This window comes from Xenopus laevis, chromosome 9_10L (assembly GCF_017654675.1).
Source record: "Xenopus laevis strain J_2021 chromosome 9_10L, Xenopus_laevis_v10.1, whole genome shotgun sequence".
In the NCBI taxonomy this organism is placed as follows: Eukaryota; Metazoa; Chordata; class Amphibia; order Anura; family Pipidae; genus Xenopus; species Xenopus laevis.
The window spans coordinates 134,966,202-134,984,163 of record NC_054387.1 but is presented as its reverse complement, the minus strand read 5'-3'; the positions used below and the strand labels follow the sequence as shown (position 1 = coordinate 134,984,163).

The following is a 17,962-nucleotide window of genomic DNA, read 5'->3' as shown; positions in this document are numbered from 1 at the left end:
CTCTGTGTGTGTTTCTCTGTATTTGTGTCTCTTTGTGTGTCTGTGTGTCTCTCTATTTTTGTGTGTCTTTTTGTGTGTGTGTGTGTCTCTGTGTGTGTTTCTCTGTATTTGTGTCTCTTTGTGTGTCTGTGTGTCTCTCTGTGTTTGTGTGTCTTTTTGTGTGTGTGTGTCTCTGTGTGTGTTTCTCTGTGTTTGTGTCTCTTTGTGTGTCTCTCTGTGTTTGTGTGTCTTTTGTGTGTTTGTGTCTGTGTGTGTCTCTGTGTTTGTGTGTCTCTGTGTGTGTTTCTTTGTGTGTGTGTTTGTGTGTCTTTTTGTGTGTGTTGTGTCTCTGTGTGTGCATCTTTCTGTGTTTGTGTCTCTTTTTGTGTGTGTGTCTGTGTGTGTATGTTTATACGTGGGCTGCTTGGTTTGTTTTTTGCCCGGGCTGCTTTTTGCTCCCAGTCCGGCTCTGGCCGGAGCGCACACTGACACCACGGGCCACGCTTCCCCCAATGGACAGATGAGGCTGGATGGCTCGAGGGACACACTGTCAGTAGAACAGCCAGAATGGAGAAATCAAGCGCCGCAGAATGGATGGTCGCTATGCTGCCTTTTCTGAAGATGACCGGAAGTGGAGTTTCTGTAAGTTACTTCTTAATAAAGGCTTTACTATTTTAAATTTTAATTTGTCTTGGTGTTTTTTTTTCAATCTATACTAACACATTTTTTTGATGTTACTGTTCCTTTAAGTTCAGTTAAACACAAGGTTCAGATATTTTCTGCCCTGCACCTACTACTCACCCAGTGGGCGGAGCTGCTGCAGCTCCTCCTCCTTTATCCCTTCCCTGTAAAGGTCCTTGTTTCCTTTTATATAGTCCCACTCGTCCAAGGAAAAATAGATGGAAACATGATGAGTCCTTATGGCAACCTGTCACACACAATGTTCCAGTCATCCCCCAGCCAGAGAAAGGGATTATCATCCACTGTTACTAAACAATAAGGGGCCGCTGTACCCACCTCTCCAGTCAGCAGCTGGATGATGTTGGACATGAGTTCCAGGATCTTCTTGTCATTCTTGTTATTTTCCTTCTGTATGACGGAGCCAGGGGCATGCAGGGCCCCCCCATCATCTGACTTCTTCCTAGGGATGTAGTGCTAAATATTGAAAGGAAGAGAGAATGGTGTTTGAGCTGCAGAGAGACCCCCTTTGTACAGACAGTCTCTTGTCAGTGTGCCAGTCACAGTGCCCCTCACCTCTCCAGTCAGCAGATAGATCATCTCCAGTGTCAGATTCACCATTCTCTCCTTCTTCCCCCGCTCCTCCTCCTCCTCATTTTTATCCTTCTTCTTCTTCCCCTTCATCCCTGTGTCACTCGCTTCCTCCCACATTCCCATTGGCTCCTTGTGGGAGGGACTGACCTGGAAGTGACCCTGGGGGACATTTCTACAGTTGACTATGCCAAAGAATCATATTTACTAGGAAACTAGTGAGATGTGACTTCTAGGTGTTTTGAGTTGTCTGTAGAGCCAGTATTTTCACAAATATTCTAATATAAAGAATAAGATATATCTCAGGGCTGCGCGAAGCTGAATGGAACAGGTTAGAAAAGATGAAAACACTGCATACCTCCCAACTGTCCCGATTTTTGAGGGAAAGTCACGATTTTCCTTACTGAAATGTTTCCAGTTTGTCTGGGATCAACTAAACTGATACAACATTTCTAAAACTTAATGAAACAGGCTTTTTGGCAGAGAGGCCAGAACACTCAGCAACTGTACTGAGATACAACTGTAACTATTCAAGAATAAGCAGGTCTCTTGGGAGCTTAAAGGGCAATTCAGCAAAACTGGAATAACACGTAAATCATGTTCCTAAAACTGCCAGAAATCACTTCAAACTTCCCATAACTTGTCAAATTGAGTCAAATTGAAGTTGTATTTAGGGGGTGTGGCCATAAAAGGGCGTGGTCACAAATGTCAGCGCATCTTTTTTTATTACAAATTCGGCAGCATGAAAAGTCAGGCCTATATAGAAAAATATCAGGAAGCGAATGACACGCGCTAATGTCTGTCACACACAGTCCGTGGACAGTATCAGATAAAAGCCCATTCGTATCTCGGTTTATTTCAGTCCTCCCTACGGCCTCAGGGCACGAGCAGTTCCGATAGGCTGCTCGTCTGTCACGTGACGCGGTTGTTGACACAAATGCATTGTGGGAGATTTAAAAATAAATAACCCACGTCTTTTATTAGCAGGGACACAGTTTGTTCAACGCATGATTCTGCCTATTGGAGGCGGTAACTCCGATGTAGTCCATCCCAGATTGCTTGGTGTATTCTTTTTGACGTGCAATTATAATATTCTCCGGTCCCTGGAACGTTCGACGCGTCAACGCACCACGTGACCACCTAGCTAGGAAACAGGAAATGCATCCCATGCCTGCCGGAAGTCAGTGAGATTTGAATGGAAATACAAAGAAATCTTCAGAATATCTGAATTGCAGGTAATTGGGGGTCATCCACAGCACGGGAGGCTGAGGGTCTGCAACTCTGGGTATGATGCTCCGTGTGGGCACTGAATGCTGGTCCTGTAGCTCTGGGACTGAACTGTAGAGAGGACGGTGGTTCTACTGATGTGTGAGCCGCTGCTCTATCATATTGTGTTGTCACATGGCAGTTGCCTCAGCTTGGAATGTTCATAGTCCTAGTTCTCATATGTCAGACTCTGTAGAGAAACACTGCCCAGTTAGAGGCCTTTAGGCTGAAGTTTACACCCCCCAATAGATTATTTAGCCCCCTGGATAGTTTTATGTCCCAAGACTGCTCAGCACGTGAGATAATGATGTACTAACCTGACCCTCAGACAAGTCATCTAGTGATACATTGGGACACTACTGACATCTAATAATTTTTCTTTATATATTTACTAATATGTTTCCCTACCATCCGCTCACTGCATTAGAACTTTTGCCTTCGATCCTAAAATTATTTTGGAATGGAAAATGACCGTCTCATGTGAACAGTCTGTATAAAGCAATGTGTAATATGTTGGTGCTAATAATAATACTAATAACAATCCTTTCATAAGACTCAGATTAAGTGCAATTGAGAAGCCCCCTGAGTTTGTTCATAGCCCTCCTAGAGAAATACACAAAACGTACTCAGTATAGCGATTCCTCTGTACTCCACATCCCAAAGTGGCCATACACTGGGCCAACCTGTATAACATTCTGACTGGTCAACCCATGGACTGAATCAGAGGTCCCCAACCTTTTTTTACCCGTGAGCCACATACAAGTGTAAAATGAATTAGGGAGCAACACAAGCATGAAAAAATCCCTCAGGTGCCAAATAAGGGCTATGATTGGCTATTTGGTAGCCCCAATGTGGACTGGCAGCCTACAGGAGGTTCTGCTTGGCAGTATACTTAGTTTTATGCATCTAAAACCTGCTTCCAAGCCTGGGATTCAAAAATAAGCACCTGCTTTGAGGACACTGGGAGCAACATCCAAGGGGTTGGTGAGCAACATGTTGCTCACGAGCTACTGGTTGGGGATCACTGGACTGAATGAATGGCTATTGTACAAGGAGCTGTACACATATAAGTCCACCTTTTATTGTTCTGATCATTCATTCTGACAACCTGAACTATTGGAACAGCAGGAAAAGGTACCTTTATTTTTTTTGTTCTGGCCAACTGACTAGCCATGCATATGGTCAATAACGGCCAAACTGCCAGACTAAACCTGGGCATGTATGGCTAGGATCAGTCAGCTTTTAGTTTGTACAAAATAATACTGAAAGAGTGATAGAATAGATATAGATCTATGTACTTAGCATAATTTTCCAGGAACATTTATGAAATATCCTACAACTATGACAACTATGGATATTTGTTATATTCTGCACATAAACATTTTGGGTTTTCACTCCAGATGAAGGGCTCTGCGTGAGACTGAAATGATGAGTAATACATCTTTTTTTTTTTTTGTGCATGCATATTTTTTGTTTGCCAATTATATAAAGGAAACATTTTATATAAAAAAACAAGAAGGTACCAGTACATTTTACTCATTTAGATATAGAAAGAAAGTGCTTCAAAAAGTAGAGTTTCTTACTACTTTATTGAGAATTTCTGTAAAACCCTACTAGTGTCTCCCATCTGTTCCACTTGCTGCTCCCTGAATTCCCAGGCTGTGCACTCAGCTCACTGCACTGTAGGACAGGAACCAATCAGCAGCTAGCAGGACCTGATAGGGAACTGAAGCCTGTCTGTGCTTGTGTGACTGCAGGGCTGTGATTGGCTGTCCCCTCCTACTGTGCTTCTGGCAGGGACCGTTAGGACACGCCAACCCCTCATTTGAAACACAGACGGACCAGAGAACTTCAATAAAGGGACTATTTTCAAAGATATTTATTTTTAGCACAATGTGACACCAACATCATATATTATTTATAATTGCCTACAAAATCCTATCCTTTAAATCCCAGAAGTGCTGTTCTTGGTGCAGTGTATTATTTTGTACTAGCACCCAAGTTTTGTTGCTACACATAGTGTGTACCCATTGGACTATTTCTTATATATATTTATATATTCCACAAGGAGCCAATGGGAATGTGGGAGGAAGCGAGTGACACAGGGATGAAGGGGAAGAAGAAGGATAAAAATGAGGAGGAGGAGGAGCGGGGGAAGAAGGAGAGAATGGTGAATCTGACACTGGAGATGATCTATCTGCTGACTGGAGAGGTGAGGGGCACTGTGACTGGCACACTGACAAGAGACTGTCTGTCTGTACAAAGGGGGTCTCTCTGCAGCTCAAACACCATTCTCTCTTCCTTTCAATATTTAGCACTACATCCCTAGGAAGAAGTCAGATGATGGGGGGGCCCTGCATGCCCCTGGCTCCGTCATACAGAAGGAAAATAACAAGAATGACAAGAAGATCCTGGAACTCATGTCCAACATCATCCAGCTGCTGACTGGAGAGGTGGGTACAGCGGCCCCTTATTGTTTAGTAACAGTGGATGATAATCCCTTTCTCTGGCTGGGGGATGACTGGAACATTGTGTGTGACAGGTTGCCATAAGGACTCATCATGTTTCCATCTATTTTTCCTTGGACGAGTGGGACTATATAAAAGGAAACAAGGACCTTTATGAGGAAGGGATAAAAGAGTCGGCTCAGAAGCTCCACCCACTAGGTGAGTAATGGGTGCAGGGCAGAAAATATCAGAACCTTGTGTTTAACTGAACATAATAAAAGGGAACTCCACTGTTCTAGGCAAAAGCATGCATGCATTTTGAAATGCAATATTTGAATTATTATTTTTTTAAATGTAGTGTTAGGCATTGTTTTCACATATTAATCCTAATTCCAGCCTGCACACTGAGAAAAGGCTTTGTTTTCACATATTAATCCTAATTCCAGACTGCACACTGAGAAAGGCTTTATCCTTTTGGCCAGGACTGGAACTAGGCAATGTTAGGACAACATGTTCTGTTAGTACCAGTTTCAATGGAGGTTCAGATTCTGGCTGATTTCCAGGAGGAAGAATCTTTTGTGAGAATCATCCACTTAATTTACGGAAAGAGATCTTGGTACAATCTAACAGTCTGTGACTGTGTTGCAATGATAGATAGAAGTAAAGTATTGGTATTGGAAGGCCTCAGAGACATCTGTACAGACTCGCCAATGTTTAATCCCCAAAACCAAAGGAAATAATAAATGCTTGTTGTCTTGGCAGAATGCTATGCAGTTTAGGCACAATTACCCATGCCTGCATGTGAGATGGGTGTCTGTGGTCTGGGTATGAACTTTATACAGGTTCAGGGCTAGTTATGTGATGGGGAGATGGTAAAATATGCCATTCATTCTTTAACAGTTCTGTTCTGTGGGCAACGGGAGCCATTTTCAAGTTTCACCTGCATTAAGTATACATATAACTAGATCAGGATTTCTTTGGATTGCCCCTTCTCTACCAGAGAGTGTAATTTCATTAGCCCTTCCCTGTTTGACTGTGTCGGTGCATTACTTGTACTCCATCCCACTATAGGGATTTAAAAGTACTGTAATCTCCATTAAAAAAACATTGTGCTATTTGTGTGCCCCAGTAAATCACAGACTGGATTTTTATTTTTGTGCATCTTAATATGGGCTGAAGTGGGCCAAGAACATTCTTGGAATACTCATATTTGTAATGTCATTTCTAAAAATGCTACAAAATTACAAAATAATAACGAGAAAAAAATTGCCAATGTTTATGTGGTTCGCTTTTTAATTTTTAAGGATTTTTAGAAGAAAAGATTGTAAATGAAAAAAAGACAGTGTCAAAAATTGGTTCAAAATTGATTTTATTTTTTCTAATGATATTTCCCCTTCTTAAATAATTAGAAGAAGAAGCTTGGCCGTGTTAAGTGGTGAGGTTTTTATTATTTAAGATGGAAAGATATGTTTGTTAAAACAAGATGGCATCAAGAATTGCAATTGTGACAAAAAATTGCTGATTATTAAATGTCCCTTTAATATGTGGATTTTCATGATCCCAAGAAGCAGGCTTTAGCTACCATTTAAAGGAGACATTTTGTGTTAAAAAGAACAACGTACCAGTGCATTATACTTATTTAGATATAGAAGAATTGTGCTTAAAAAAGTAGTGTTTCAGGCTGATTTATTGAATATTTCTGCAAAAACCCCTAATAATTCCTCCCTTCTCTTCCACTTGCTGCTCCCTGAATTCCCAGGCTGTGCACTCAGCTCACTGCACTGTAGGACAGGAACCAATCAGCAGCTAGCAGGACCTGATAGGGAACTGAAGCCTGTCTGTGCTTGTGTGACTGCAGGGCTGTGATTGGCTGTCCCCCTCCTACTGTGCTTCTGGCAGGGACACGCCCACCCCTCATTTGAAACACAGACAGGGACCAGAGAACATCTATAGGGAGCTCCAATAAAGGGGCTATTTTTAAAGATAATATTAATGTTAAGCACCAAGTAAAAGCAACACCATATATTACTCATAATTGCCTACAAAATTAGGGTTTTTTCATTTATCCTATATGTCTCCTTTAAAATATTTGACATTTATTGTTTCACAGTAGTCTTTAAATGCTTGTGTCTTTGCCAGAATATGAAGATCAGAGCAATATTACAGCTAATCTGGAATGTTATAATAATAAGTCAAGCAAAACTGGGGCTGTTTGTTGTGCAGACGAAAACCTCACAAACCCTAAACCTTCTCCAATTAAACAGCCCCAACCAAAAAATGGTATTAAAGAGGAAGCAAGTTCATGTGATTTGATGTGCATGTCTCAACCAAAAATACATATCTTACATGGAAGGACTGGCTGCTGTGAGCTGGATGAAGCCATTAGCAAGAACAAAGTTGTTGTTAAAGATCAGAACTCTTCTAAGAAGGACAAGAAACCATTATCCTGTACCGATTTTAGGAAATGTTTTAAAAAAGGCTCCCAGGGTACTTTGCATCACGGCAGACAAAGAGGGAAAATGTTTTGCTGCTCAGAATGTGGAAACTGTTTCTCGGATCAGTCACAGCTTCATTCTCACCAGAGAGTTCACAAGGGAGAAAGACCATTTTTACGTTCCCAAAGTAGAAAACCTTTTAGGCAAAAGTCAAATCTTCGTTTGCATAAAAGAATTCCCGCTGGAAAGAAGCAACTGTTTTGTGCTGATTGTGGAAAACATTTTATGTTTCATTCTCTTCTTGTTGCGCATCAGAAGATTCACACAGGGGAGAAGTCATTTTCTTGTTCTGAATGTGGCAGACGTTTCACGCAAATCTCTGGCCTTATTGTACATCAGAGAATTCACACCGGGGAGAAACCATTTTCTTGCTCTGAATGTGGCAGAAGTTTCACGCAAATGTCCGGCCTCAATGCCCATAAAAGAATTCACACCGGAGAGAAACCATTTTCTTGTTCTGAATGTGGCAGATGTTTTACTCAAACCTCCGGCCTTAACGCTCATAAAAGAACTCACACCGGGGAAAAACCCTTCTCTTGTGCTGAATGTGGCAAGCGTTTTATGCAAATTTCAGGCCTAAATGCCCACAAAAGTACTCACACGGGGGAAAAAACGTATTGTTGCTCTGAGTGTGGCAAATATTTTGCACGACACACAACCCTTCTAGCACATCAAAGAATCCACATGCGATAGAAATCATATATTTTTATATATATGTGGAAAAAGCTTTGCACAGAGCTCCGACCTTATGGTACATTAGGGTTGCCACCTGGCAGATATTTTACCGGCCTGACCAGTAAAAAAGGTGGCTGATCCCAATGTTATTAATAAGGAAAAATTATAAATATATAAGAAGGCCGGTATTTTTTTCCAGAAAAGTTGGCAACCTTATGGTACATAGAAATATTAAAAGCGAAGGAAAGCCGTTTCACACTTCCATGTTAGGCACGCCCAAGTGATTATATTGACTTACCTAAAACCCCAGGCTGGTGCTCCTTTCAGCAGAAAACTGCACCGGCCTGGGGTTCTACCAGTGAGCACCACAGAGCGATCCTCTTCTGTCTTCTTCTTTCTACTCGCGGCTGCGCATCAGAGTGAAAAGCCGAACTTTTAACTAAAAAGTCGATTTTTCATTCTACTGCACATGCGTCTGCCCCGGGAAATTTGAAGAAAGAAGACAGAAGTCTCAATTGTATAACCCCGGGCCTAACATTTGCCGTGAAAACGACTTTCCTTCTCCTTTAACCGGTAAAAGGTTTTATAATAGGTTATAACACAGAAATATTAAACTTATTCTACACATTTATTATATACATAGAATCTGTAATTTTTTGAAATCTAGATGTTTATAAAAAGTCTTGCAGCATTTCATCAGTTACACACAGGGGTGTCTCTGGCCCTCCTGCAGTGTGAGGATGCCGCCTACTTCTACAGCTGTGAAAGAGCAGAGAGCACATATACATCTTCAATGCCAGCACTGCCCAACTTTTACATGTGGTGGGCCAATTATTTCTCATATAGAATGTTTGAGGGCCATAGTCAGTTAAAATGTTGATGTCATGCAGTAAAGTCTATAGAGCCTTTGAGTAGACTGGGGGCCATTAAAATCACTTGGAGGGCCACATCCAGCCCTTGGGCCTCCAGTTGGACAGCCCAGCTAATACAACCTCATTTTTGGTATTAAAGATACCAAACCAAGATCAGCAAGGTACTCCCCTTGCCTCATTACAGAAGCAGCCCTGGTCACATACATGACAACAAGTAAAATAGGAGCACAAGGTTCCCACAGACTGCTGTTGAATTGTTTTTTATAAGCCCAACCCAAGAATTCTTGAGAAGTCAAGTGACGGTACTTCCATAAATGAAATACGATGACTTGTCCCATAAGTGGTAAAACATAATAAATATTGGTCTCCCAAAAAAACACTTTTTAAACTAAGATCACTCTGCGAGAGATTATTGTCAAGTTTTTTAAGATTCCCTCTCCCCCATTACTAGCACATTAATGAAAACACTTGAATGGGAATACTGTAATTACAAAGATTACATCGTTCCATTTATTTTTAATCATTTGGAAAATAAAATATCTCAAAATTACTTTTTCCAGAAATGTTCTTGAATTGTTTCTTGTACATTTGCCCCTTAAGGTCCTAGTGGTCTCAATTTATTGCAGTTGAGGTTGGAATACTGAAACAAAGGTGTTACCATGAGACAAGGTTAGGACCATTTGGACTAATTTGTACCCAGGCAGTAGCCCATAGTAACCAAGCCATTTTGGTTCCCCAAGCATGTTTAATCTGTGCCCAGAAATAATGATGTTTCTGTTCCTAGTGTGGCATCAGAGATAAAAAAATCATTAAGACTGATGTGTAGCAGACATGACAAAAACATTTTCTTTTTTTATTCCTCTTTCTGGGTACAGTAATCCATCTAGCCCAGGGGTCCCCAACCTTTTTTACCCGGGAGCCACATTCAAATGTAAAAAGAGTTGGGGATCGACACAAGCGTGAAAAAGTCCCTTGAGGTGCCAAATAAGGGCTGCGATTGGCTAGTTGGTAGCCCCTATATGGACTGGCAGCCTACAGGAGGCTCTACTTGGCACTATACAATTAAAACTTGCTTCTAAGCCTGGAATTCAAAAATAAGTTCCTGCTTTAAAGCCACTGAGAACAACAGCCAAGGGGTTGGAGAGCAACACGTTACTCACAAGCTACTGGTTGGGGATCACTGGTCTAACCTTTACTGTATCAAAGTGAAAAGTGTTAAAAGGCTATGGGATAGCACCGTACTCTGGTTTGAGTAGATCTACAAGGTATAATTAGAGCTTTATCTTATTTGTATTGTCTATGTGACTCACAATGCACTTGAAGAAAAGAAAGAAGAGCAGAGAACTGTTTGAGGAGGGGGAGACAGAAAATTGTTAGTTAGTAAGTACAAGCTCAAGGCTACAAGTCCATCTCCAGAGACGTTCTTATCCTGTGGCCACCATGCAACCTGTGGCAATGTAAGCCAATCCTCCTGTATTTGGGCACATGAGCAAAATCATCAAAGACTAAAGAGAAGGATTATTCAAATTATTTGATCAATTGATGCACAGAATCAAGCTGAACTTTAGGCACAAGGAACAATAGCTTCAACTCTATCATCTGTCACCATCTTAAAGGGGACCCGCCACACAAAAAAATAATTCCAAATCCTATTTTATCACATTAGTCAAGCAAAATGAACTTTAATTACACTATATAAATTATTTGAATCTTGTTTCCTTCAGTCTGGGAACTCATTGTTATAGCAAGCGGGCAGCAACCATTTTGTGGGACACTGTTATTAAGACAAGTCTTGTATCATCTCAGAATCTTGGTTGTGCACCAGAATGGGGGACCTGATGTCCATCCCCATGTCCTGGTTATACAATTAAATGGTGAAGAGAACGGGGGAATGTGTGGAGAGCAGTGACATGTAGGAAGTGCTGAATGGAAAGTGAAAGCAATTGTCTGCCCTGCCTCTATGCCTAGGCATAGAGGAGGGGCAGATGATATTTGATTGACAGCTGAGATTTTTAAATGAGCTTACAACAGCTATGAATACTTTAATAAAAAATAGAAATTGGGTTTCATGTTTAATTTGAAAAGGGCTTTTATTATACAGATTTTTGTGGCTGGGTGACAGGTCCACTTTAATGGAAGGGAACTCTGAAGGACACAAACAAGCCAAACAGAATTTGTTGGGGCATATGAAACAAAATTAGAGTTTATTTGGGAACGATAAAAATCCACAGGGCCGCTCCGGCCATGAGGCAAGGTGAGAATCTTGCCTCAGGCGGCACGGAGCGGCCAGTTACCAGGGGCGGCAAAAAGCCGCCTCTGGTAACTTTAAGAGCCAAATTTCCGTTTTTTTAAACGGAAATTCGGCTCTTCTAGCGCAGCGAGCGCAATAGCGCTCACTGCACTAGCGATGCGGTGCAGCAGCCCCTGAAACGTGCCTGAAAACCCATCCCCATAGTCGGCCTTAGACTGTTGATTTATTGCCTGTAACTGGGCGCCTTGACTCTGTGCATCATAACATCAGGAGATTATCAAGGTGGTTTGGGGAGCAATACTAAACCTAGAACCAGAAAGCAGGGTCGGTTTCACAAATCCTGGTCCCTCAAGCAGGACAATGGCCAAATCACCCAGGAATGGTTTAAGAGAAAACATTGGACAGTTCTGTCCAGCAATGAAGTGGCAGCAATGAATCTAAACCCCACTGTACTTATGGAGAGATGTGAAAACTGCAGTTGGAAGAAGCTATTACTCTAGGAGAATTGCTGCAGTTTGCAAAACAAGATTAGGCTGAATAACAAGATTCTGTCATCTTAAAAGATATAGGATTGGTTGAAAATCCATCTACTCTGTAGGCAATACTTAATAATACTTAATACTATCTTTAAAGGAGACATATAGGATAAATAAAAAACCCTAATTGTGTAGGCAATAATATATACTATATGGTGCTGGTTTTACTTGTGGCTGTAAATTAATATTGTCTTCAGAATTCGCACCTTTATTTGAGCTCTCCATATACAGTATGTTCTCTGGTCCCTGTCCCTAATGAAGGGTGGGCATGTCCTAATGATCCCTGCCAGAAGCACAGTAGGAGGGGACAGCCAATCACAGCCCTGCAGTCACACAAGCATAGTCAGGCTTCAGTCCCTATCAGGTCAGCCTAGTAGGGATGTCGCGGACTGTTCGCCGGCGAACTTGTTCGCGCGAACATCGACTGTTCGCGCTCGCCGAATGTTCGCGAACGTCGTGCGACGTTCGCCATTTTGGGTTCGCCTTAGCTGGCGCTTTTTTTTGCCCTCTCACCCCAGACCAGCAGATACATGGCAGCCAATCAGGAAGCTCTCCCTCCTGGACCACCCCCACACCCCCTGGACCACTCCCCTTCCATATATAAACTGAAGCCCTGCAGCGTTTTTTCATTCTGCCTGTGTGTGCTTGGAAGAGCTAGTGTAGGGAGAGAGCTGTTAGTGATTTGAGGGACAGTTGATAGTAAGTTTGCTGGCTAGTAATCTACTTGATACTGCTCTGTATTGGAGGGACAGAAGTCTGCAGGGATTTGAGGGACATTTTAGGGTAGCTTTGCTGGCTAGTAATCTACCTTCTACTGCAGTGCTCTGTATGTAGCTGCCTGCTGTGGGCACTGATCTCATCTGCTGACTGCTGTAATAACCCAATAGTCCTTGTAAGGACTGCTTTTATTTTCTTTTTTGTTTTTTTACTTTGCTAGTTGCTACTATAAGAGCCCAGTGCTATTAGTCTAGCTGTGTTGGGGTGGGGAGTGGGACTGGTGTGCTGCTCCTAGTAGTTCAGCACCAACCAGAGTAATTTTTTTTTTTAATATATATAAAAATTTTTTTATTTTACTTATCTCACTGTTCTTTAACGTGTCCAGTGCTGTTTGCTGTTCTTCATAGTAGTGCACCAATAGTAGTGCACTTGTAGGCATTATTTGCCCAGTGTGTTCTTCATTTTCAAACAACTGCCATCTAGCTGTGTAAGCTTGTTCACATTCTGTCTAAATATCAATAATAATACCGTCTCCAGAAACACCACCTGAGTGACGTTTTTCAAGCAGCAATAATATATTCCGTATCCACCACTGCTGTAGTGTATACGTTGACCTTGCAGGCATTATTTGCCCAGTGTGTTCTTCAAACCACTGCCACTTAGCTGTGTGAGCTTGTTCACATTCCGTCTAAATATCAATAATAATACCGTCTCCAGAAACAGCACCTGAGTTGTTGTTTTTGTTTTAAAAATAATGCCAGGCAAAGGCAGGCCGCCACGCAGAGGCACTAGGGGCCGTGCTGCTATGCTATCCTGTGGCCCTAGGAAATTGCCCAGTTTTAAAAAGGCCTGAACTCAACAGAGATGGACATAATGAGTGATGAGGAGGTCCCCGCTGCTGCTTCCTTTTGTGAGCTGTCAGAAGAAATTGATGCATCTGAGGAGAATGATGATGAGGAGATTGATGTTTTGTGGGTGCCCAGTAGAAGAGAGCAAGAGGAGGATAGTTCAGATGGAGAGACGGAGAGTCAGAGAGGCAGGAGGAGAATAAGACTTGGAAGAAGCAGGGAGGACAGCTCGCAGGGAACAGTAGGGCAACAACATGTATCGGCACCTGTGGTCAGCCGGCCAACGCACCCGCCATTGCCGCCAACGCCGCCAACTTCTACTGTTACCGCCAGATTGCCAGCTTCAAAAAGGTCAGCAGTGTGGGATTTTTTTAATGTGTGTGCCTCTGACAAAAGCATTGTAATTTGCAATGAGTGCAGTCAGAAACTGAGTCTTGGGAAGCCCAACAGCCACATAGGTACAACTTCTATGCGAAGGCACATGAACGGCAAGCACAAAGCACTTTGGGAGCAACACCTCAAAGGCAACAGGCAAACTAAAAGCCACCCTCCTTCTGGTCCAGCATCTTACTGCTCTACCTCTGCTGTCCTTGACCCGTCTGAACCACCCTCCACTCCGCCTTCCACCTTGACCACCAGTTCCCATTCCCAGTCATCTGCCCCCAGCCAAGTTTCTGTGAGGGCCATGTTTGAGCGTAAGAAGCCAATGTCTGCGAGTCACCCCCTTGCCCGGCGTCTGACAGCTGGCTTGTCTGCACTCTTAGCCCGCCAGCTTTTACCATACCAGCTGGTGGACTCTGAGGCCCCCAGCTCCCCCTAGGCTATGCGACGTGCCAGGTACGCCGTTGTCATGCTGTCTTGGGGATGACGTGCCTGGAAAGCAGAAACCATACCGGATCTGTACTCCTGTCATCTCTGCAGTCACAGGCCGATCAGTGGCTGACCCCACACCAACTGAAGATCGGAAAAGTGGTGTGTGACAATGGAAGCAATCTGTTGGCAGCACTGAGACTGGGCAATTTAACACATGTGCCCTGCATGGCACATGTTCTGAATTTAATAGTCCAACGTTTTGTCTCAAAGTACCCAGGATTCCAGGACGTTCTCAGGCAGTCCAGGAAGGTGTCGGCCCATTTCAGACATTCCTATACAGCCATGGCACGCCTTGCTGACATTCAGCAGCGGTACAACATGCCAGTCAGGCGTTTGATTTGCGACAGCCAGACTCGCTGGAATTCAACGCTCCTCATGTTGGAACGTCTGCTGCAACAACAAAGAGCCGTCAACGAATACCTGTTTGAACTGGGTGGTAGGACTGGATCTGCAGAGCTGGGGATTTTTTTCCCCCGTTACTGGGTGCTTATGCGCGATGCCTGCAGGCTCATGCGCCCTTTTGAAGAGGTTACAAACATGGTCAGTCGCACCGAAGGCACCATCAGCGACCTAATACCCTTTGCTTTCTTCCTGGAGCGTGCCGTGCGACGAGTGACAGATGAGGCTGTAGACCAGCGTGACGAGGAGCAGGAAGCGCACGATTTCTGGTCGGAATCACCAGAACGAACCCAGGCACCTGCTGCAACGCAGGGAGAGGTGTCAGAAGTGGAGTCAGAGGAGGAAGGTGGCTTTGTGGAGGAGGAGGACCAACAGGAGCAGGCTTCACAGGGGGCTAGTGGTGACCTTTTGGGGACCCCTGGTCTTGTACGTGGCTGGGGGGAGGAGACCGTGGATGATGCAGTCCTTGATAACGAGGAAGCGGAGATGGATACCTCTGCATCCAACCTTGTGAGAATGGGGTCTTTCATGCTGTCATGCCTGTTGAAGGACCCCCGTATCAAGAGGCTTAAGGAGAAGGACCTGTACTGGGTCGCGACTCTACTAGACCCTCGGTACAAGCATAAAGTGGCAGAAATGTTACCAACATACCACAAGTCTGAAAGGATGCTGCATTTACAAACCAGCCTGCAAAACATGTTGTACAATGCTTTTAAGGGTGATGTCACTTCAGGAACTCATCAACATTCCAGGGGCAGAGGTGCCAGTAATCCTGCCACGAGCGCACCTGCAAGGACAAAGCACTTTGGCCACTCTGTAACGTCAGACATGCAAATGTTTTTTTGTCCAAGGCAGCGCCAGAACCCTTCTGGATCCACCCTCAAAGAACGCCTCAACCGGCAGGTAGCGGACTACCTGGCATTAACTGCAGATATCGACACTCTGAGGAGCGATGAACCCCTGGACTACTGGGTGCGCAGGCTTGATCTGTGGCCAGAGCTGTCACAATTTGCCATGAACCTCTTGTCTTGCCCCGCCTCAAGTGTCCTCTCAGAAAGGACCTTCAGTGCAGCAGGAGGGATTGTAACTGAGAAGAGAACTCGCCTAGGTCACAAAAGTGTGGATTACCTGACCTTTATTAAAATGAATGAGGGGTGGATCTCGGAGGGTTACTGCACGCCGGAAGACTTGTTCTGAGTTTCTGACTCCCCATGCAGCTGTCCTTCTCTGCACGCCTCATGACTCCACATACAGCTGTCCTTTAGCGTCCTCCTCCCTCCACCACCGTTACAAACTAGGGTGCAAACCCTACTGGTTTAATTTGAATCCAGGTAAATCCTGAGTTTTTCTGGCCTCTGTGCTTCAGTGGCTGTGACAAAAATAAATGAATATTTTCAGCATTTATATGGCATATTTTTTCTGGCCTCTGTGCTTCAGTGGCTGTGACAAAAAAAATGAATATTTTCAGCATTTATATGGCATATTGTTTCTGGCCTCTGTGCTTCAGTGGCTGTGACAAAAAAAATGAATATTTTCAGCATTTATATGGCATATTGTTTCTGGCCTCTGTGCTTCAGTGGCTGCGACAAAAATAAATGAATATTTTCATCATTTGTATGGCATATTTTTTCTGGCCTCTGTGCTGCAGTGGCTGTGACAAAAAAAAATGAATATTTTCAGCATTTATATGGCATATTGTTTCTGGCCTCTGTGCTTCAGTGGCTGTGACAAAAAAAATGACTATTTTCAGCATTTATATGGCATATTGTTTCTGGCCTCTGTGCTTCAGTGGCTGCGACAAAAATAAATGAATATTTTCATCATTTGTATGGCATATTTTTTCTGGCCTCTGTGCTGCAGTGGCTGTGACAAAAAAAAATGAATATTTTCAGCATTTATATGGCATATTGTTTCTGGCCTCTGTGCTTCAGTGGCTGTGACAAAAAAAATGACTATTTTCAGCATTTATATGGCATATTGTTTCTGGCCTCTGTGCTTCAGTGGCTGCGACAAAAATAAATGAATATTTTCATCATTTGTATGACATATTTTTTCTGGCCTCTGTGCTGCAGTGGCTGTGCCAAAAAAAAAAGAATATTTTCAGCATTTATATGGCATATTGTTTCTGGCCTCTGTGCTTCAGTGGCTGCGACAAAAATAAATGAATATTTTCAGCATTTATATGGCATATTTTTTCTGGCCTCTGTGCTTCAGTGGCTGTGCCAAAAAAAAAAGAATATTTTCAGCATTTATATGGCATATTGTTTCTGGCCTCTGTGCTTCAGTGGCTGCGACAAAAATAAATGAATATTTTCAGCATTTATATGGCATATTGTTTCTGGCCTCTGTGCTTCAGTGGCTGCGACAAAAATAAATGAATATTTTCAGCATTTATATGGCATATTTTTCCTGGCCTCTGTGCTGCAGTGGCTGCGACAAAAAAAAATGAATATTGTTTGCATTTATATGGCATATTTTTTCTGGCCTCTGTGCTGCAGTGGCTGCGACAAAAAAAAATTAATATTGTTTGCATTTATATGGCATATTTTTCCTGGCCTCTGTGCTGCAGTGGCTGCGACAAAAAAAAATTAATATTGTTTGCATTTATATGGCATATTTTTTCTGGCCTCTGTGCTGCAGTGGCTGCGACAAAAAAAAATGAATATTTTCAGCATTTATATGGCATATTGTTTCTGGCCTTCTGGTTCAGTGGCTGCGACAAAAAAAACATAATTTTTCAGGAAAGTAAACATGCCTAATTTTTCAGGGTTCTGCAACAGTGGCAAAATCGCATCTTTTATGGTCACCGCAGGTGATCAATAAAGTAGACCAAAACTGGGCCCACACTGCAGAATGAGTGTTTTTTGGTTCACTTCACTGTACATTGAATTACCTCTGCCTGACCGTGCACGTGCGCACAAGCACGGTGACTGCTAAACACACCACTACAGAAATATTGCCACCAACAGGACGAACATCCTGGAGGTGACAAGCAACTAGTAATTAACAACTATTATTTGCTCACTTGACGGTATCATTCATTAAAGCTCTTTGCGTTTTTTTGCGTTTCAGTAAGCGCCGCGTTTCGTCTTTGTGTGTGAACAGGCTGTAACCTTTACATGTAGACGCCGGACGTTTTAAAGCAGTTTATTACACAGGTTTAGAAATGTAGTGTGATTTCTGCCCTTTACAGCACAAAACGCAGCGCTGTGTCAACAATGGATTTTTCAGATACATTTTTGCCCTTGATCCCCCTCTGGCATGCCACTGTCCAGGTCGTTGCACCCTTTAAACAACTTTAAAATCATTTTTCTGGCCAGAAATGTCTTTTCTAG

General features: G+C 43.0%; 2 protein-coding genes across 2 annotated transcripts in view; both read left to right on the top strand.

Moving 5' to 3' along the window:
• Positions 1 to 1,261: 1,261 nt before the first annotated feature.
• Positions 1,262 to 17,962, top strand: part of LOC398339 (zinc finger protein) — a 28,906-nt gene continuing 12,205 nt past the window's right edge. Inside the window, exon 1 of the mRNA XM_041576575.1 lies at positions 1,262 to 2,483. The gene's annotated coding sequence lies outside the window, so the exon portion shown is untranslated. The remainder of the gene's footprint in view (positions 2,484 to 17,962) is intronic.
• Positions 4,915 to 9,553, top strand: LOC121398052 (oocyte zinc finger protein XlCOF6.1-like). The gene is made up of 3 exons (XM_041576598.1): positions 4,915 to 4,967; positions 5,057 to 5,180; positions 7,101 to 9,553. Exons 1-3 carry the CDS (start codon positions 4,935 to 4,937, stop codon positions 8,147 to 8,149), a joined length of 1,206 nt encoding a protein of 401 aa, XP_041432532.1. The 5' UTR covers positions 4,915 to 4,934; the 3' UTR covers positions 8,150 to 9,553.

Coding starts and splice junctions, on each gene's coding strand:
- LOC121398052 (XM_041576598.1), top strand. CDS start 4,935: ATGTCCAACATCATCCAGCTGCTGACTGGAGAG. Junction 4,968..5,056: donor TCCAGCTGCTGACTGGAGAG/GTGGGTACAGCG, acceptor TGTGTGTGACAG/GTTGCCATAAGGACTCATCA. Junction 5,181..7,100: donor TCAGAAGCTCCACCCACTAG/GTGAGTAATGGG, acceptor TGTCTTTGCCAG/AATATGAAGATCAGAGCAAT.